Source organism: Juglans regia, chromosome 15 (assembly GCF_001411555.2).
Source record: "Juglans regia cultivar Chandler chromosome 15, Walnut 2.0, whole genome shotgun sequence".
Taxonomy (NCBI): domain Eukaryota; kingdom Viridiplantae; phylum Streptophyta; class Magnoliopsida; order Fagales; family Juglandaceae; genus Juglans; species Juglans regia.
In genome coordinates, this window is record NC_049915.1 from 17947499 (window position 1) to 17969430 (window position 21932).

At 36.5% G+C, this 21932-nt stretch overlaps 1 protein-coding gene across 8 annotated transcripts; it reads right to left on the reverse strand.

Moving 5' to 3' along the window:
* Positions 1 to 4728: 4728 nt before the first annotated feature.
* On the reverse strand, positions 4729 to 14695 carry LOC108993237 (pentatricopeptide repeat-containing protein At1g73400, mitochondrial). Of its 8 annotated transcripts, XM_035686116.1 has the most exons (6): positions 12541 to 14694; positions 12185 to 12444; positions 11037 to 11280; positions 10334 to 10423; positions 5196 to 5317; positions 4729 to 5118 (listed from the first exon to the last, which is right to left on the reverse strand). In XM_035686116.1, exon 1 carries the CDS (start codon positions 14628 to 14630, stop codon positions 12912 to 12914), a length of 1719 nt encoding a protein of 572 aa, XP_035542009.1. In that variant the 5' UTR covers positions 14631 to 14694; the 3' UTR covers positions 4729 to 5118; positions 5196 to 5317; positions 10334 to 10423; positions 11037 to 11280; positions 12185 to 12444; positions 12541 to 12911. The 8 variants fall into 8 exon arrangements, with proteins under 8 accessions (XP_035542009.1, XP_035542010.1, XP_035542008.1 ...); XM_035686117.1 differs by lacking the exon at positions 5196 to 5317; XM_035686115.1 differs by having other exon boundaries at positions 4729 to 5317.
* Between the last annotated feature and the right edge of the window lie 7237 nt (positions 14696 to 21932).

The following is a 21932-nucleotide window of genomic DNA, read 5'->3' on the forward strand; positions in this document are numbered from 1 at the left end:
CATCCCTTACCCAAATGCTAGACTTTTGATTTTTTATTTTTATTTTTATATCGACAACACATTTTTGTCTTTATATTTTTGGTGCATTATGAGCTCAAATGACAATTTGGGATGAACGAACTACAGTCAACAGGGCCATTGAGCACCACAAAAGATTGCAAGGGGATGGACATTTTTGAGCTATTGTGCATCCATGTGTTTTTATTTGAGTTTTTGAATAAAAGCTTGTGCTTTCGGTAACAAAGGAGATTTGAGGTGTTTCTGGGTGCAGTTGGCTAGAACTACTTGCAGATGGGTTTGGGGAGGAAAATAGACCCAGAGCCAGGCAGGTGCAGAAAAACAGATGGGAAAAAATGGAGGTGCTCGAAAGAGGCATTCCCAGATTTCAAGTACTACGAGAGACACATGCACAGAAGGGAAAATCGTTCAAGAAAGCTTGTGTTTTGCTATTTACGGATTTAATCACCTATGTAGCAGTGTATTATACTAATTCTCCTTTTTCTTACGAGTTTGATGCTGGTTGAAGGGCTGTTTTTCTCCTATAAACGACAGGACTGTCCCAAAGCACCTCTGTAATCATATTCTAATGATGCATTTGGATGGATAAATTTAGAGAAGAGGATTTAAATTTGGGTCTTTAATATTTAAACCCTTTGCATTGAATCATTTATTAAAATTTTTTCGGATTTGCACAAAAACCAAACAAACATTTTCAACCTTTCAAGATCCTAAATTCGAAATCATAGTAGATTTCAAATCCAAATCCAAATTCTTCTATCAAAACGAAACCTAAGAGCATCCCTATCCACATCCCTATATCACTATTATCTCTAAATTATAGGAAATAATTTAGGGAAAAGCTCATAAACCCCCTCCCATCTCGTTCCCTATTTTAGGATTTTGGTTTAGGGGATGAACAGTGGTTCCCTAAATATAGGGAACCACTTTTCATCCCCTAAATCATCTTTTATTAATATTTTATTCTAATAAATAAAATATATTTTTCTTCTAATCAATTACATTTTCTCTTATGCCTATATTTATTATAGTTTTAAATAATAATTTTAAAAATAATTTAAATAATTACTAAAATATAAAAATAATAATTTTAAAAATATTATCAAACCCGTAAAAAAATAATTTAATTTTTTTTTTTAATATTAACTATAGTAATAGTTCAAAACATAAGAAAAAATATTAAATAGTTAAATTTGTAAATAGAAGTGAGAGAAAAAAGTAATAAAGAAAGAATAGAAGAATATTATTTTAATAGAATTGAAAAAGGATATGGAATGAGATGTAGAAGATTTTTGAAAAATTAATAAAATTTAGGAAGAAATTATAGGAAATGTCCTTATTAGTTAAATTATAGAAAATTTTATAGAAAATTCAATATGAATGCTCTAAAACCTGATAACTATTTTGATTTGACTTGTTGTCTGCAATTGAAATGACAACCTCATCAAATTTGGATTCAACGTCATCTTTGGGGGAACATGGGCTAGAGTACTAAAGAAATAAAGATCAGACTAATTAATTATATATATTAAAAGTAAAAGCTTATAGTTATAAGAGCAGGTATAGTTTCTATTTAGAAATTATAATATAAATTTAGATAATTTTATCTTTAAAATTATAAAATTATTTTTTATAAAATTATACTTTTTCTCATTTAATTAAAAGCCTATACATACCGTCCTCACTTAGAGATTGTAAATAGAATTTCTCTAATTATAAATCTTGATTAAGAATTTATCAGCTGATTGTGCGGGCAAAAAATAAACGAAATTAAATTATATAATCTTTATAATTTGAAAAGTACTAAAGTCATAAAAAATTCTATAAAATTAAATCTATAAATCGATATAATTTCATATGATACGTTAGATATATTATTCTATTATAAAAAGATAATTTTAAAATCTAATCTATCATATATATCAAGCAACGTCGGTTTGGTGCTTTTTGTTGGGTTTTGCAATACTTTTTAGTACTCGGCTAATTTGTAGTTTCAACTTCAAATATTTTGATCCTTCTATTATTAAATCGTGAATAATATTGATGGTGTTACATGTAAAAATATTAAAATTAAATAAAAAAATAAAACATTCTATGCTATATTATAGGACGCACAGACAGCAGGGTTCAATTCAAAGATTTTTTTCTTAGATCTTGTTGGAAGTTAAGAGTGGTTAAAGGTTGAGAATATAATTTGACTCTCCCCAATTGTTGTTAATTTCTTCAACAACACGTGGGCGACGAAACTGAAAAGTTCAATCACAAATGTCAAACCCGGCCCAGAATCTAATCGTCCCCTAATTATTAAGAAGATAGTTATGCATTAATGTTCATGATCAGTGGGGACAGGTTCAGTCTTCTTTTGACCGTTGGCCTAACATTCTGCAAATTAGGAGAAAGAAATTAGAAAATTGCTTCCCTAGCAAGTGAGGGAAAGTACCCAACCCAACTAATTCCTTCTCTCACCAACCATTTCTGCATAAATAACTAGGAAAAAACACCCCACTGCATGCCCAAACATATATAATTTCTAACTATAACTATAACTACAAATTAATTAACTCCAGTACTCACGGTTAACATCCAAAAATAGTACAATTTGAAAGGAAAGAAAGATCTATTTCCGGATGCATGGGCTTGACTAGGCCTCGATCGGTGAGGTGTGGAGCCCCTGATGGTGATCCGATGTAGTTGTACGGTGTCCATGCATACGTCTATGACGATAAACAGTATTTAAATGTAGAGAAAATAAAGAGAGATGGACACACATATTTACGTGCTACTACACTAGGCATGTGTCCACGAGATTTTGGGGAGGAGATATTCTATTATAATATGTTTGTTTACAATCTCTCATAGCCACTTGTTTCTCATTGTACAATGAGAGCTGTAGATTTACTTACAGGAGAAGATGTTCTCTCTAGAGATCTCTGTCTAGAGGTTGAAGAAGAAGTCACGAAAGCCCCCCTTAAGTCATCTGATCGCTTGCTTTTATTTGATCATCTTCCCACGTGCACCTCGATTGTGGTGAAGGATGTCTATTTTGCGTATCTGACTATCTCTTTCTTTCCTACTTTCTCTTGACACCCTCACCCTCTTATCCCTTTTTGGCTCATCTCCCTCTCTCTTATTTTGTCTCCTAGTAATAGCCCCTTGATAGGCTGGGTCTTGAAAACCATTTTAGACCTGGTGTATTTTACTCCCTCACACTCACTTTAAGAAAATTACTTATTTGTTGTCACTTATTTTGTTGTCAAAATGAGTTTATTACAAACATCACTCTCCCCAACTTGATCTGGCATTTGAGAAAGAACATAATTTGGCTTGCATGCTTTGATATTGATCATCTACTCAAAACAAAATTCTCCTACTTTTTATTCTCTTGGATGATCCACATGATGATCAAAGTTATATCCATTATGTCATCCTATTGTCATAAAATGAGAATATCATGTCAACCGTATTACCGAACTATCTAAGAAATTTTCAAAATGGTGTTTTAGAGGGAGAAGAAAAAAAGGTTGCAGTTGCAGGCCATGCATGTAACTTGCGCCTTCAAGCTACTGCCGAGCCTTGGCTAGCCCAATCAGCAGCCATGCATGTTGGCCTTTCCAAACGCGCGAGTTCATTTTGCTCGATCATCATCACGTTTGGTATAAGTTCCTTAACTATTGAAATTCCTAACTGCCTAATGTACAGTACTGTTCTTTCTCGGACTGTTCACCAGCTTTACCTACTTTTTCTGGCCACATCAACGATAATATTGACCACAAGACTTTTTGTTACAAGTACGGAAGAACCTCAAATTCTCGCACATTTCCATGCTTAAGGCGCATAGGATCTCGTTGAAGCCGTTTCTCCTAACAAGGAAACAATTTCATTAACAGATCCACCAAAGCTTACCCAATATATAGGCATGCAAAGTACTTCAACTTTAGTATATATAATCAATCCTTCATGCCCAGTCGGTCACCAAAACACTCCCAATAATAAGAATTTGGCAACATTTATTTGCTAGTCAATATGTATACATGAGGGACAAAAACACATACTCAAGATTCCTGACATCATTAATAACCCATGAACAACAAAATGATTTAACTTATTTTGCATACAAATTCTGTCTGTTATTTTCTTCTTTTGAGCAGTGGCCAAATTGATCTGTCTTCTGCCTTTGTTGGTTCATGACATCTGTTTGGTACTCATTTTGGAAAGGGTTTTCTGGTTCCACTAATCTAAACTTCTCAACCCAAGTATCCTACCTAGCAATATGGATTATGTATTACAATTACCACAATCCTTTGATCATTCTTTCCCTCCTTGTACAGTACCTTATTTCAGTTTCATTTTCTTTTCTTATTGTTCTCAAAATATTAGGGCCATCACTTTCTCCACTGTCTTGACTCTTTCAGAATATATACAAAAAGTAAGTTGCTTATAAATTTCATTGGGTTGTGGAAATTAGTAAGAAACATATATAATGAAACTTGCTCATTGAGTTAAACTCACTTTTGGGGTTGCAGGTATTAGGTAGAAGGAGATAGTGATGTAAAGTGTCATTGTTTGGCAAAGATACATAACTTTGGATGGATTTTTCCACTAACCTTGATGGAATATACCACCTTTATATTGTGTAATATATAGAGACTAGATGCCTTTTATATGTACCTTCAGTATCTTTTTATCTTTGGCTTTAAACAGGAAAGAACAGAACTGGAAATCATCTGATAATAATATTTTAGTAACTACATGGAACTGTTTGGTTTAAGATAGCTTAACTCATAAGGATTCTATGAGTAAGTTCTATCAATAGCTTACAAAAGTCCAAAATGATAGCAACATGCAGTTGTCGTGTCTAAATTTGACTGATGGAGAGAGTATATAACCTTATAACAAACTAGTCTAGAGGGAATAATCATCAAGAAAAAGCATCAAGAATCTTCAAACATTACTCAAGAGTGCAGCTGCCAGCAGCTAGCAATATTCACTGAAAGAATGCCACTAAGACGATGACACACTTGATATCCAATGGCAGGCTTCCATTTGTCAAAACAGTGTGTTCCACAAAGGTTGCAATTACTGTAGAACAATGCAGCTGGCCTGTAGAATAAGGAAAATCTGCAAGTCATGATCTGTTTCGCCATATCCAATTTTGATGTAGTTTCAGTCAAACGTACATCCATTATCCTAAAAACAATCGAGTGCTGCAACTGAAATGGAAGATTCCTTTTGCAAATACTCTGATGTAGATATTGATCCCTATAAAAACCATTATTACAAGTACTTGCAACAAGACTTCCTGCATTAGGCAAATTCCACAAAGGTTGAAATTATTATTGACAGGACACCAAATCAGCAACAAAATCAGCAACACCATATTTTTAGAAATTAGCCATGATTCTAGGAATTGTACATTCTTTCCATATTTTATTTGTTACCATAGACAGCTTATGCTCATGTATCTATTTATTTTTGAATTCTTTCATTGTAAAAACATATTCCAAAAATGAAAAAGATTCATGTTTTAGAAATTTAACATGGTATCAGTTTAACCACGATCTTTTCTCTACTACCTACATGGCCTCCTCTTCCAACCCTCACCACCCCTCTTTCTCCCCATACCTCCTCCATCCCTCTGATTCTCCTAGTCTTATATATTCTTGTTTCTAGTCTTCTTACAGGGGATAATTTTCCAAAATGGCAAAAAGTCATGACCTGTGCTCTTAACGCCAAGAACAAACTCAATTTTGTTGATGGCAGTCTTCCACCATCCGACCCCAACTCTGCCGACTACATCGAATGGAATCAAACAAAGGACATGGTCCTTACCTGGCTTCTAAACTCCATCAATCCCTCCATCGCCAATTCCCTAGAATTCCGCACCAATCCTCGAGGAGTCTGGCTTGATCTTCAGTCCCATTTTTGTCATGGGAACAATGCCCGTATCTATCATCTCAAACGTGAGTAGTCCTCCCTACACGAAAACATCCACTTTGTTCATGAATATTACAACTAGATCAAACAAATCTGGGATGAACTTAGCCACTTACAACAAAGCAATGATCTCAAAGAATTACAACAACGGGTAGAGGATGAACAAGTTTACCAGTTTTTGCTTGGCCTCAATGATTCCTTCTCCCAACTTAGAACACAGATACTTGCCATGGAATCCCTTCCCCCCATCACAAAATATGTTTCTATTCTTTTTTAGAAAGAACAGCAACGCCTTTTGCACCTCCAACCACCCTCCACGGACTCACTCGCATTCGTCGCACATGGCCCCAACCCCGTGAAGCCCAACCTCCAATGCTCAAAATGTGGCAAACACAGCCACCAGCGCAACCATTGCTGGCAGATCATCAGGTATCCCTCTGGCCACAACCCACGCTCCAAGTCGCAGCCCTCTCTGCTCGGCAAACCACAGTCTGGTTTGTCGCCCACAGTGAACAACGCCTGTGTCTCCTCTTCTTCATCACCGGTGCCTGGTTTGTCACTGAATCTCTACCAGAAACTGCTCAACCTGCTCAATCCGACCACTTCCTCAGCCAACTTCATGGTTAACATTTTCCCATCCTCCCTTTTCAACAGCCACAGTGACTGGGTTGTGGACAGTGGTGCCAGTGACCACATGTGCCACAACCGAACCATTTTCACCTCTCTTTCTTTGCATCTTCTCCTGAGCGCAATGTCACCTTACCCACCAGCCACACGCTTCGCATAGAATGTGTCGACACTTGCATTTTAGCCCCAAACTTAATTTTGCAAAATGCCTTTTATGTCCCTCATTTTACTTTTAATCTTCTCTCAGTCCCTCAGCTTATTATTAATAATTCTTGCATTGTTTCTTTTTCCTCTGCAAAAATTTTTTTCAGGACCCACACTCGACGAGACTGATTGGAGCAAGTGAGTTTTGCAATGGGTTTTATGTGTATTGGCCCAAACCCATTACAGACCTCTCCGCACAAACTACTACAAATAAAACCTTATGGCACCAACGCCTAGGTCATCCTTCCTACTTAATTATTCTCAATCTTTTCAATAATCTTTGTGTTCTTTTTTATTATGAAGTTTATGCTCGTTCTGAGCACACAAGAGTACATTTTCCTTCTCATGCTAATAAAAGTATTTTTACTTTTAATCGCATTTTCTGTGATATATGGGGTGGTTATCATACTTCTTCCCTCTGTGGTGCTCATTATTTTCTTACATTAGTTGATTTTTTTCGCACTACTTATATCTATCTTATGCATTATAAATCTGAGGCCTATACTCATCTTATGGATTTTTTTTTCGCTTATACAAAATCAGTTCAATATCATGATTAAAATAATTAGAACTGATAATGGCCAAGAATTTATTTCTCATAAATTTCAAGCATATCTCCATGATCACAACATTATTCATGAAAGTACTTGTGTTGAAACTCTGCAACAAAATGGTGTTGCGAAACAAAAATATTGGCACCTCCTGAATATTGCTCGCAGTCTCCATTTTCAAGCCTATTTACCTTTAATTTTTTAGGGTGAATGTATTCTTACCACGGCATATCTCATCAACCGCACACCAAGCCATATTCTCCAAAATAAACTCCTTTGAAATTATGTTTAACACTTTTCCCAACTATGATCACCTCCGTGTGTTCGGTTGTCTTTGTTATGCCCAAACTCTCCATACTTCTCGTGATAAATTCTCTCCTCGTGCTTCTGAATGTGTCTTTCTTGGATATCCTAGCACTCATAAAACCTACAAACTTTATAATCTCAACACTCAAACCATCTTCTATTCTCGTGACGTCACCTTCCATGAACAACAATTTCCCTTTTAGGAATTTTCTGATCTTCCACCTACCTCTCTCCCTATCCTTCCTCTTCTTGTCCCCAAGTCTATTCTACCATCTCCTTTTGCCATTCCTTCCATTAGCACTCATGATCCCCATCCTCCCACTTCTCTTCGCCCTCACCGCACAACTACACGACCAACATATCTTCAAGATTATGTCTGCCCGACCTTACACACAAAGCCCGCGGCATCCTTACCTGCTGCACATCCCTTAGGTACTGCTCATCCTTTATTTGCTTTCCTTTCATATTCTTGTTTCTCACATGCTCACCTTAATTTTTTGACCGCCCTCACTACTTCTGTTGAACTTTCATGTTATTCTATTGCTCTTTATCATTCTCATTGGCACGAAGCTATGTCTACTGAACTCCATACTCTTGAAGACAATTTCACTTGGACACTTGAGTCGCTACCTCTTGGTAAGAAATCCATTAGTTGCAAATGGGAATTTAAAACAAAGCTTAAAGCTCGGTTAGTCACTAAAGGCTACACTCAAGTAGAAGGTCTTGACTGTCATGAGACCTTTGACCCTGCTACCAAAATGGCCACTGGTCGGTGTTTGTTGGTCGTCGCTGCTACACAACAATGGATCATCCGTCAACTTGAAGTCAACAATGCCTTTTTACATAGTGACCTTGATGAGGAAGTATACTTGACCCCTCCTCTCGGTTATTGTCTCAAGAGGGAGACTCGTGTTTGTCGCCTCCACAAATCCCTCTACGACCTCAAACAAGCATTCTGCAACTAGTTTTTTAAACTAACCACTGTACTTCTTGCTATAGATTTTTCTCAATATCAGGCAGATCATTATTTATTCACATTGGTCACTTCCACCAATATCACTATTATTCTCGTTTATGTTGATAATATTATGGTTGCTAACAATAATCTCTCACAAATTAAGATTTTTAAAGGCGTTCTCTCCACGCACTTCAAAATCAAAGATCTTGATCCTCGCAAGTATTTTGTTGATCTCAAAGTTGCTCGTTCTCCGCAAGGGATCTTCCTCAATCAACGAAAATATGCTCTTGATATTTTATCTGACAGTGTACAACTTGGTGCCCGGATCGCCCATTTTCCCATGGTCATGACAGCACTTTTCTTCTCGATCCTTGCACCTATCGACGGCTTGTCGGACATCTCATCTACTTGACTTTCACTTGCCCCGATATTGTATTTGTAGTGAACATTCTCAGTTAGTTCATGCATGCTCCTCGGGTTCCTCACATACAAGCTATCACTCGTGTTCTTCATTATATCAAAGGCAGTCTGGGACAATGCATATTTTTTTCCTCCTACAGTGGTTTACATGTTACCGCCTACACCAATTCAAATTGGGCCAGTTGCCCCACCACCCGTCACTCCACCACAGGATACTTCATTCAGCTAGGCACGAGCCCCATTTCCTAGTGTACAAAAGAACAAACGATAGTGGCACGATCTTCTGCTGAAGCTGAATACCATGTCATGGTCGTCACCAATTGTGAACTCACCTGGTTGAAACAGCTCCTCAATGATCTTGGTTTTCCTCATTCTGAACCCATCAGCAAATATATTGAGATTGACTATCACATCATTCGAGATAAGATCCGATCAAAGCCTCCTTACTACTATTCATACCTATTCCCATCAACAAATTGCTGATATTTTTACTAAAACATTAGGACGGAAACTCTTTCATCATTTTTCACGCAAGTTGGATATTACGAATCTCCATGTGCCAACTTAAGAGGGAGTATTGACAGAATACTTGGCACCAAATTGGAAACAAAATCAGCAACACCATGTTTTTAGGAATTAGCCATAATTATAGGAATTGTACATTCTTTCCAAATTTTATTTGTTACTATAGACAGCTTATGCTCATGTATCTATTTATTTGTGAATTTTGTCATTGTAAAAGCATGTTCCAGAAATGAAAAAGATTTATGATTCAGAAATTTAACAATTATTATAGAAAACTGCCTGTAAACGAAGGAAATCCTGCAATATCTCCGATTTTGATGCTGTATCGGTCAAACATGTATGATGTATTAGTAACAAGTTTAAATTCAAGTGCTACCACGTCTGAAATGGAAGTTTCCTTAATTTCCCAAGTACATGATGTAGATCAGACTGATACCTATGAAAATCAAGTACTTTGCTGCAAGAATAATAATAATGTTTGTCATCAAAACCAAAAAACAAAATTGATGTTGACTTGTTTATATATATTATGTCTTCACCCTGAAATTAAAATTATAATTGAATGGTGGTAAGTAATTATGCAAAAAAGATCGGTATACATAGTTCAAAACTGACGTAGGGAGACGGACAAAACTACAGTAGTAGAAAGGTATTGAAAAACACACCATACCAATAATAATGATCTATATATATATATATATATATGTATATGAGGCAAAAATGTAGAAAGGTGGCATATACAGAGGAAAAAAAAGTTGGTATATGGAATATTTAAGGAAAATTTGCTTACTCCGTCTGCTGATTTCCTTGAAGAGTAAGTATAAGTCCCAAGTCTGCTGATTTCCTTGAAGAGTAAGTATAAGTCCCAAATGTACAAGTCCTGTACAAACCGTTCATAAAAAAGTGTCGTCAAGAAAAAGTAAGTATTTCACACTTTTTAATAGTGTGATCCACTTTTTTATAAAAGGCATGTACGAGACTCGTGCATTTAACGCTTGTATATATCATTTATCGGATTTTAATGTCTAAACACTGCAGATGTCCATTTTTTCTAGTTGGTGTAAAATCTTCAATTTGGTATAAGAGGACAGCGTAGACTTGCAAATAGGTTTTTTCTAAAAGAAAAACAAATGCAGTAAGGCATAAGCAACTGCATGATAAGACTGAACAACAGGGGTCGAAGAATAAGTTTGTTGAAACCACCATTCCTTGTTATCATATTTTAAACCAATTCTTAAGTATTGATAGATTATATGTAGAAAATATTATTTTTCAGAAATTTTATTGAGGGCATTATTTTCACAAAGGGAACATAATGAAAGCACCAAAAATGAATTATTTTGACAAACAGAATTCACATACCAACAGCATTCTATACACCAGAAGTAATAATCAATTGCCTTCTTTTCTGTACATCACAAATTTCTAGTCATTTGATAGGCAAGTTTCTAATTAAATATTAGACCCGTTCAAGAGCAATAAGCCTATTCTACCTAGCATCACATAGAACAAAGTGGTGTTCCCAGCTTGAATCCAGCCTCACATTATTTCAGATTGGCCTGCTGAAGTTTAGTGTAACATATATTTCTCATATTCTTTGAAGGCTGACAATTCAACTTCCTGAGTGCATGAACAATATGCCACAAATGTGTGGTCATTTCAGAAGGAACCAGGATTAAAACAAGTTATTCTCGTGTGTTTGAATGCCTTCTGCTCACTCCTATCCCCTAAAATGATCTGTGTGAGAAGACAAAAAGAATGAAACAAAGGTCAGATCATTCCTGTCAAGACTTGCAGTTATGCAGTTCTAAGTACAGTATCAGCCAGCAAGTTTCAAGTTAATTCTTCAGTTTTATATATTAAAAATAGGTTTAAAAAAGAAATGCTTGTTCCCATTCTGCCCTATGTTTAGAACTCATTGTCGAACAATCTGCCTCCAAGATCACAATTTGAAGTTGACAAGCAATTTGCATCCATGTGCTCAATCCCTTCTCAAAATATCGATTAAAAGATTGGAAACCTAACCAACAGACTCCATTATTTAGATCATCTGGTGGTATTTCATTTTAGCTGTGTGATCTCCTCTTTAGTGTGTGATAGTTCCTATTTGTTGTTCCAAGAAATAAGGATGGGTGGAAGAATGATTTCAAACATAAAAGGTAGCAATGTTAGACAAAGTACAAGACAACATTTAACACTAGTTCACCATGTGTCGAGTTGGATAAAGATGTAGAGACAGCATTCATAATTCCAGATGATAGGTTGGACAATAGGAGGGAGGGAGTGGACAGAGATGACTCTGATGAGTTATGGTAGCAACAAGCTGCCCCAGAAATTCTCAGCATTTTCAGCTAATATCAACAAACTATAAAATATGTAAACAACATATATGTGCTTCTGAAGCCCTTCAGTTAAATATTTAGGTAAAAAACACCTGGGTAGACTGTTGATGGGCCTAAAAGACAGGACAAGTTGTGAAGTTCACATACAAAATTTTAACAAAAGACAGAATAAGAATGAAGACGATTATGATGATCAAAATCAGAATAATGACAATGGCTATGAAAATAATAACAGTAAAGAACTCATTCACAAATCAAAGACGAAATATACAATATAGCTGTATCTACTATCTACATACCTATAGTTGAAATTATTGACATCCTGCTGCATCAATGCAGTCTCCAAGAAAATTATTTATGAAGTTTCAGTAGAAACTACAAGCTTTTGAATTCAGTTTCTTCGTCAGGACTGGGTTCGTCACCAAGAGTGATAACCTTCACTGCAGACAGAGAAGTACCTGACATAGAAACACAATGTCCATGGAAGACATGTGCCTCAATGCTAAAAAGTAGAAACACAGTATTGGCCCATGATCCCTCCTTGCCGACACGTAGCCTCCTAAACAAGAATTACAAAACAGGATGTGTCAATATGAAAGTTTAAAACCACTCTCAACTATATTATAACTTTCAGGATATTGAGTTGTAGGTCAACCCGCACTTTACTGCCAAGAAATAGAATCTGGGAAAGAAGGCAGCTGCACTTTTTGCATTTTCCAAGGAAGGTAACTGCTCCACCGGATGGCAGCTCAATCTCATCCTGGGGAGCAGTGAAATGTAGAGAATCTGAAATCACCCCAACAGCAAAAGCGCTACTCTGCTGGGCTGACACCACACTGAGACGAAAGTTAGGGGAACAAACCATGGGATTAGATACCTCAGTAGTACTAGCAGTAAACTAGAAGAGTACTTTCAGCAATACAACCATTTGGCATGATAAGGCAGCACCAGCAGTTAGAAAAACATCTCAATAGGTGATCTCCACAAAGACACTGAAAAGATAGTTATATAGCCAATCTAGAAATCTCAATACTTCCCTCTCAAACTCATGCTCTTTCGCTTCTGGTTGAGTGCAATTCGTCTTCCCATGGCAGAATTGTAGAACTTTCTCATGTGCTCCGAGAGCCGGTGGATGGCACGGAGATCACCAATCACAGAAAGTTGCATCAAAAATGAATCGAACATCCGATATGGCAATTTCATTCCCTTGTTTACCACGTCTTCCAAAAGGGAACATGCATCTTCAACCTTGTTACAACGGAAAAGCCCATCAATCATCAAGCTATAAGTATCCATATCTTGTGCACAGCCTCTCTTATCCATCTCATGCCAAGTCTCAAACGCCCCATCAGAATCTGCCATCTCAAAAAACATTGAAATCAGCATATTATAGGTCTGCACACTAGGCACACAATCCATATCAAGCATTCTTCCATAAAGCCTGAGTGCTTCATCACTCTTTTTATTGTCACAAAGGACTTTAAGAAAACAGTTGTAAGTAACGATATCCGGAGGGTAACCTTTATTTCCCATCTCTTCTAAGAACTTGTACGCTTCCTCAATCTTTCCAGCCAAACACATCCCTTCAATCAGTTCCTTGTATGTAGTAACATCAGGAAGGCAACCACTGTTTATCATATGCCCTAGAAGTTTAAAGCACTCCTCCATTCTATCATTCTGGACAAGAGCCACAATCATGATTGCATAAGTTTTAGCAGTAGGCGAAGACAGCGTGGAACCTTTCGTTCTCATGAAATCAAAGAGTTCAGCTGCTTCTGTCACCATCCCTGCTTTGCAAAAGGTATCAATGGCAGTATTGTACGTAAAATTATCAGGAGTATGACCCAATTCAATCATTTCTTCCAGTACTCTCATTCCTCTAGTTGGGTTTCTAACTCTACACCACCCAAAAAACAATATGTTATAAGTGTTAGCATCAGGCTTAACCTTGTTCTTCACCTTCTTAAACATGGCTTCAGCATCCTCAACCAAACTGCACTTGCACAAAGCATCCAACAGCAAGTTAAAAGCATTGATCTCCGGTTGCGTCTTCACCCTTATCCTCTTCTTCTTGGCAAATTTATGCAAATAGGTCAGATGTTTTTCAGTGTAATCTCTCAAAATTTTCAACAGAACTTCAACGGGAACCGTGTTCTTGTCGCGCCTCTTCATGTAATCCAGTAAATCGCAAACAATTCGAAACTGCTTCACCTTGTATTTTGTATTAGACAGGATGTCAATCATATCATTATACGCCCGAGACTCGTGGGCATAGTTTTCTCGATGCCCCGCCCACGTAAAAAATCTAAACGCTATTTTCTCTTCGAACCGAAGCCTACGAAGAACCTCAACCACTAATTCATTCGTCAACTCTACACCAACTTGGTCAAGAGCCTTCTCCATATTCTTATACGCACTAGAGTTATCGATGACAGCATTGTACAACCTATCGACATCACTTTCCAAACATTTATCCTCTTTCTCACTTTCCAAACTTGGAACAATAGGGACAGCCTCTGAACAAAACCGCCGCGCGAACACCACGAACCCCACAAGAGGATTCAAGGGAAACGACAGTTTGACAGACTCCGAACAAGGTGTTTGTAGAAATGACGTAGAGACAATAAAATCAGCTAAATGGCATGCCGGTTCAACTGAGGGATTAACACTAAAGCTGCGGATTGAGAAAGAGTTTGAAGGGTTTCTGAATCCGATCGCAGATAAATGTTTACAGAACCTCCTCATCTCGAAAGCAACAGAGAGGGGCTTACAAAGATACGACCGTTTTGAGGTTTATAGTTACGGCGGAAGAGAAGGAAATAGAGGGTATTCTCAGGGACAAGGAAATGGGCCGTGATGGTCGTGGAGATGTCTCTTCTACTGTTGACTTGCGGCCCATGGCAATTTTGAGAGGGGTAATTCTATGCATCAGCCTACACACTTCACACACCATGCATTCAAATTTTTTTTTTTTTTTAAACCTCAATACACTAAGTGTGTTGAGTGTGTGATAAATAGTAGGCTGATACAAATATTTTTCTTTTTGAGAGAGGGAGGAAAGGGTTCCCGGTTTCATTCTTCAAATAAAAATAATGATAAAGGATACAATTATTTTTCAACCAACTAATGTAGTAGTATCAATGCTTCTATGAATTGGTACTTCTATCTCTTTGAATTTGGAAATAATTTATGTAATTCTATATTATGCAAATCCCGTACACTTCTTTTGAAAAAAAGTAAGAAAAATTTATGATCCACATAAAAAAAATCAACACTTTCATGACAGATTATACTTTTTCATGCCAGACTTGTACACTTTAAAATTGTATCTAATATTTCTAAATTGAGGAACTCATTTTAATTGTTCTCTATTTGAAATAGAATTGTTAACAAAGTTATTAAGTATGTTGTATATCTATTGTTAGTTTGTTACTTAATACCTTATCATGCTGTTCGTGTAAAAATGGTTGTAAAGATTATAGGACATATCTAAGGACACGTCTGATTAATGGTAATGTTCAATGGTTTTTGTTTTCTTTTCAACTGGGTGCTGCTGTCTTTTTGGTTCTATTCTTTTTTAAGGTGGTGTTGTGTTGTACTGGAACAAAACGTGTCAATGGAATTTAAAGTAGGCATTAATTTACTTGCCACCAACACCATTATGAATCAGATCATTATTCGAATGCACTTACAATCATCTCTCAGATCTACAAATTTCACTATTCTGAAGAAAATGACCTCCCATTAATCCATATCAAACTCCATCAACCATCGTTCCCATTTTTTTTTTCTAATCAAGTTTGCTTAGTATTATAAAAATTGAAGGCTTAATACAAATAAGGTTCAAGGTGGATCCTTTCCGTTATCAATATACAAAATGCATCTAGGAAGATTATTTAAGGGTATACAACCAAAAACTGAATTGGTTGCAGCCCATTTCACCACAGGGTGTGCAGATCAATTTTGAGATCGATAGATTTTGATTATTTTCCACTCCTTATGTTGCTGGAGGATTTGTTGTATATCATCAATGATCGGCGTGATTTCTAGTTTGGGGAAGAGTCCTTGCTTTCAATGGTTGTTATAACGGTTTGTACATCACCCTTCAGGATTGCTTGGCTTTGTTGGAGCTATGTTGCCATTTGAGATGTTGAACGAGCTGTTGAAGCTTATGCTATCATAGGAATTCTGGTTTGGATTTTTGAGGTCCTTATCTGAGATATCTCCAATATTTCTTCATTATGGCCTCTGCATACAGTTGAGATTGCTGAGAATGATTCTCTAACTGCAGCATAAAAGGAGAAGCTCCATTGGTTGTGAAGGGGAGGCTTCCATGCTTCCATTTGATTTTTTTTTGTTTTTCTTCCCACGCATGTCTATAGGCTTGATAAATCTAGTTTAGCTGGTCTTTTGCTATCCTGAGAGAGAAATTTGTGTAATTGTGGACTATATCATTCTTTTATCTCCAAATGAAATCCATAATGATGACTACAAATAGTTGAAATTGATGTTTTTCTGAGTCGTTTAGTCCAAATTCCTTCACTAGATTTAGAATCATTTGTATCCAGTTGTTGCCATAAGATCCAATTAATGGGGCATTCTATGAAGAGGTGGAGCGAAGTTTCTTCCACTTCATTACACACTGGACAATCTTCTGAGTAGATCTGAGGAATGACAGCGTTCAATCTTTTTCTAGTAGGGAGAATATTCCATGAATTTTTAAATGCCAGAGAGGTTTAAAAATATATATCAGGAAGCTTTGTTGAGTCATGCCCAGGTTACTTACTGCTATGTGGTAAGTTGTTTTGACTGAAAAATTATCGTTGTGATTCTGAAACCATATTAGTTTGTCCTCTCTCAGATTGTTTATTGGAAGGGGTATTTTTTAGATTTCTGCAATGCTTTCTTGGTCAAAAAAGTTTTGCATTTTTGTGAGATCCCAAGATCGAGGCCTTTCAATGATCATATCGAAGATTTTCAGTACAGGATGAACCTGGTTCATAAATTGAATCGGCTTTGGTATGAAATTTTCCATTTTAGGAATACATGGTTTTGACCAAGCATTAAACGAAAAACCATTGTTTATTTGGTAGCATCTTCCTTTCACAAGTAGATCTCTTGTTTTAAGAATTCTTTTCCATAGCTATGAATATGACGGTTTTGGAGTTACGCTCCAAAAGCTAATGGTTTTGAGAAATTTTGCAATAAGAATAGAATGCCATAAACCAGGATTTTTTTTGCTCATTTCCCAACCAGCCTTCGCTAGGAGTGCAAGATTCATATTTCCTATCAATCTAAGGCCGAGTCCCCCAAATTGTTTTGGTTGACATACGGATTTCTATGACTTTAAAGTCAGATTATTTTTTTGTCCTTTGAAAAGCCCAACTAGAAATTTTTGAAGCTGGAATCTAGAGTCTTGCATGCTGATTTCGGCAGCTAAAAGGAAGACATATAATAAGATGGAATGGTACTGGCAACCGTTCTGATTTACATGGTTCTTCTTGCTTGTGATAACATCTTCGACTTCCATCCCTCTAATTTGTTCTGAACTCTTTCTAGTAATTCTTTGTATTTCTCTCTTTTTTTCATGTTCAAAGAAGTTCGAATGCCTAGATATTTCATTCTCGAGGTTGAGGGTTTGTATGATAGTAACTGAGAGATTGTGGCTTTGATTGCTACATTGGCGTTTCTCGTGATGAAGATGGAGGACTTATTGTTGTTGATTCTTTGTCTTGACCATAGCTGGTACTTCTCTAGACTTTCAAAAATTGCTTGAGTATTTCTTTCACTAGCTTTTTTAAATATGATGGTATCATTCACAAAAAGGAGGTGCGATATTGGTGGATTGTTCCTGCTGAATCTAATACCTTCTCATATTAAAATTCTAAATAGTGCCTCTATGATCAATGTGAACAGGAAAGGTGAGATCAGATCCCCTTGTCTAAGTCCCCTTTGCACTTTAAAGAATTCTCTGGGTGAACCATTTATGATAATTGAAAAGGTTGTCATTGTAACGCATTCTTTGATCAGATTAATCCACTTATGGCTATATCCCAATACTTGCATCACCATAAATAGAAAGTCTCACTCAACAAAATCAAAAGCTTTTTCCATATCGAGCTTTATAGCCATTAAGCCTCTTTTTCCTTTTTTTTTCTGGAGATGATGAAACAGTTCATGGGCTATCATCGCGTTCTCTTCAATGTTACGACCTAGAACAGATTTGTTTGAAAAGGGGTGATAATATTGGTCAGTGTGGATTTGAAACAATGAGCCAATATTTTGGTGATGATTTTAGAGATGACATTCGTGAGACTGATGGGGCGATAATGGTTCGAGGCACTTGGGTTTGGGCTTTTTGGAATGAGGGCTATGTTTGTGCAGTTCATTTGTCTCAAAAGTTTCCCATTCCGAAAAAAATTTTGCACTGCTTCAATGACATCTTTTTTTATGATACTCTAGTAATGTCTGTAGAACAGAGTTGTCATACCATCCGGGCCCCGCACTTTATGGTTTGGGATTTGGTTTAGAGCACCAAAGATTTCTTCTTCACTTGGCTAAGCACTAAGCAACTCATTATCTTGGTCTAAAACCTGTCTTTCAAATAAGTTTTCTAATTGCTCCAGGACTTGTGGGTTTGTGGAAGTGTAGATAGATCGAAAATAATTGATGAAAGAAGATTCATTAATAATTTGGTCCATTATCCAATTAGCTGGTCCCAATTTGATGGAGTCTATTGCATTGCTTTTTCTTCGAATTGTTGCTGATAGATGAAAAAATTTGGTGTTGAGATCCGAGGATATCAGCCATGAAATTCTTGATTTGGCGCCATAAAGTTTCCTCATTCTTCATTTTTTTTCGAGTTTGAATTGAAGAAACTTCTCTCTTACTTGGTTTTGAAGAGTTGCAGGACTACTATGAACTTCAAGTAATTCACGTTCTATATTTTGGATATTAGCTTGAATTTTTCTGAAGTGAGCTCTATTCCATAATTTGAGGGCTTCCTTTGTGGACTTGATTTTTTGCACAATATGTAGGTCGGTGTGTCCCTGTACTGCTTACTCCAAGCTTCTTTAATTATGATTTGGCTAAGTGGTTCATAAATCCAGAACTCTTCGAATTTGAAGGACGATGCTCTTTGCTGAATTGATGTTGTGTGTAGCAAAAGTGGGTGGTGATATGAGGCCGAAGATGCTAGGTGATGCAATGTTGCACCCGAAAAAAGTAGTCGCCACTTTTGGTTTGCAATTGCACGGTCCATTCTTTCTGTTATGGGAGCATTTTCATGTCTATTATTTGACCATGTGAAGATCGGACCTGTGAAACCAATATCAATAAGTCCATGATTTTCCATTAGTGATTTGAGTCCTCCAGTTGATGTTGAAGGGACAAAACCCCTGCCATATTTTTCTGATTGAGGAGATCATTGAAATCTCCTATACAAATCCAAGGTCCTAGAAATGCTTGATGCATTGAATCCAAATGGTTTCAGAAGGTTGCTTTAAGTTGCCATTGAGCAAGCGAATATACATATGTAATCAGCCAATGATGATATGGAGGATCTAAATAAATTAAAGTTGAAACTGCTTCCATATTAATATAACAGGTTCTATTTCTACACCCAAACACTACAAAAGTAGTAGACCCCCTTTTTTCCCTGAAGCTAGATAACTAACAAAATGATATAAACTTAAACTATTTAGAATGGATAAGGTGTGTTCACTTGTAACATGGTTTTCGACAAAAAGATAACGCCCGAGTTATATTTCCTAATATTAGCCCTTAAATTTCTAATTGCTTTGGGTCAGGCTAAGCCCCTGCAATTCCATACAATTGTCTTCATTCAGCTGGGGGTAGGCTCGTGCAAAAAATTTCATGGGCCCAGCCCTCCTAATAGACCCAATCCAACCCACACGATAAATGCGAGTTGGACATCATCCAACCCGCTGTCTATCTGATGAAACCGTAACCCATGCCCCTTTGACTCTTTTAGTCTTTCTCCAACAAAAGAAAAAACCTAGCTCTCTCTCTCTCTCCTCGACCCTTTTCTCTCTTCCCAGCAAAAAACCTAGGTCAACCTTCTGGTTATTAGCAATGAACTGTTGCAACTTTTTAGTTCATCTTCTTGTTGGCTTTCATGAGTAAGGATACAGTAGGAACATTTTGAATGCTACACCCCTATATAATTTACCTTTAGGTCATTTGAATCCATGTATCTCATATTGGTAATGAGGTTTGACTTCACACACACACTCATGAATATAGGTTGTTAGGTGTGTGTGTGGCCTATGCGCAGGCCTCACACGTCTCTCAGGATGGCAGGGCCATTTTACTCTTTTGTAAAATCTCCATTCCTTCTGCTATCTATCCATGATCCGATCAGACAGGAAAAAAAACAAAACAAAATCCTGGGTGTACTAAGTATAAGAGCATTGGCAATGGACTAGCCATTTGCCAATGCAAGTCCAAATTGAAAGTAAATAAGAGAAAAAACATCCGCATTGGCCTAGTTAAATTCTTGAAGTTTAACATATCTGCTACAATATTTCTTACCTCCTCTCTATATCTGGCGAGGTCCTGTTCAACATTAAAAAGAATTTTTTATTATTTCATCTGCGTTCACTCTTTCCCTCGTTCTTTCTCTTTCTTCATTCCATTTCTCTCGTTTTTCTTTTTCTCCATCCCAAAACCTGCGAAACAGAGAGACATTTGGGTCTTCGATCATCCACGCCCTCTTCTCTCCATCGAGTGTCCACGCCATCGTCTTCCAGCCCATAAATCGACCACGACGTCGTCTTCCAACCCACAAATCGACCACGGCATTGTCTTCCAGCCCACAAATCGACCACGCTTTCGTCTTCCAACCCACAAATCGACCACAGCGTCGTCTTCCAGCCCACAAGAGACCTGCGCATTTCCTCCCCAAATCTGATGATGTAAATCACCATTTGGGTATTTCTTACAAACTGATTTTCGATTGGGAATTCGATTTACATGGGTTTCGATTTACACTCTCATACGATTTACATTGTTTTGTGGACTGTTTTGAAAATTTCTAAACTGTTTTGGATAATTTATAGACTGTTTTAGCAATTTGTGAACTGTTTTGAGGTAATTAGTGGATTGCTTTGGCAATTTGTGAACTGTTTTGGGTATTTGTGATCTATTTTGGATAATTTATGGACTGTTTTAGCAATTTGTGAACTGTTTTGAGGTAATTAGTGGACTGTTTTGGTAATTTGTTGATTGTTTTGGAATTTTCTGGACTGTTTTGGATAATTTATGGACTGTGTTTAGCAATTTGTGAACTGTTTTGAGGTAATTAGTGGACTGCTTTGGCAATTTGTGGACTGTTTTGGATAATTTATGGATTGTTTTAGCAATTTATGAACTATTTTGAGGTAATTAGTGGATTGCTTTGGCAATTTGTGAACTGTTTTGGCATGTTTGTTGGATTCAACCACAATTCTAAATGTAAATGTTGGGTAGAAGAAATGTTGATGTGTTTGTATATTTGATTGTTGGGTGAATGGTTGACAAAATATATTTATTGAATAATTAGGTTGAAAGAAAAAATAGTTGAAAAATAATAATTTTATTTATTAATAAAGTTATTAATTAATATATCAAATGTATTTGTAAAATATAAAAAATATATATATTATTAAAATATATAATATTTTATTATTATTTAGACTTTAAGATAGCTAGTCCAATGTAGATTAATCTAACTACAAGTTTATATTATAGCCAAAATCTTACATTCTAACTAAATTTTAGACTTAACAATAGTTAGGTCATTGTCAATACTCTAAAGTTGGATCTTCATCCACCTTTGTATATGGAGTTTGGCTTTGTTGTGAGTGAGGGATGATGAAGAGGATGGCTCAGACTTTCACGTTGCCATTGTACTTTAGATTACGAATCTTTGATGATCTCTTGTTCATGTTTCTAACTGCTTTGAAGTTGGCTTATCTGGCCTTCTAGTCGAGCTATCTCATCCTCAACCCTTGCTAACTCTACCAAGAGCTCTTTCATCTACATGGT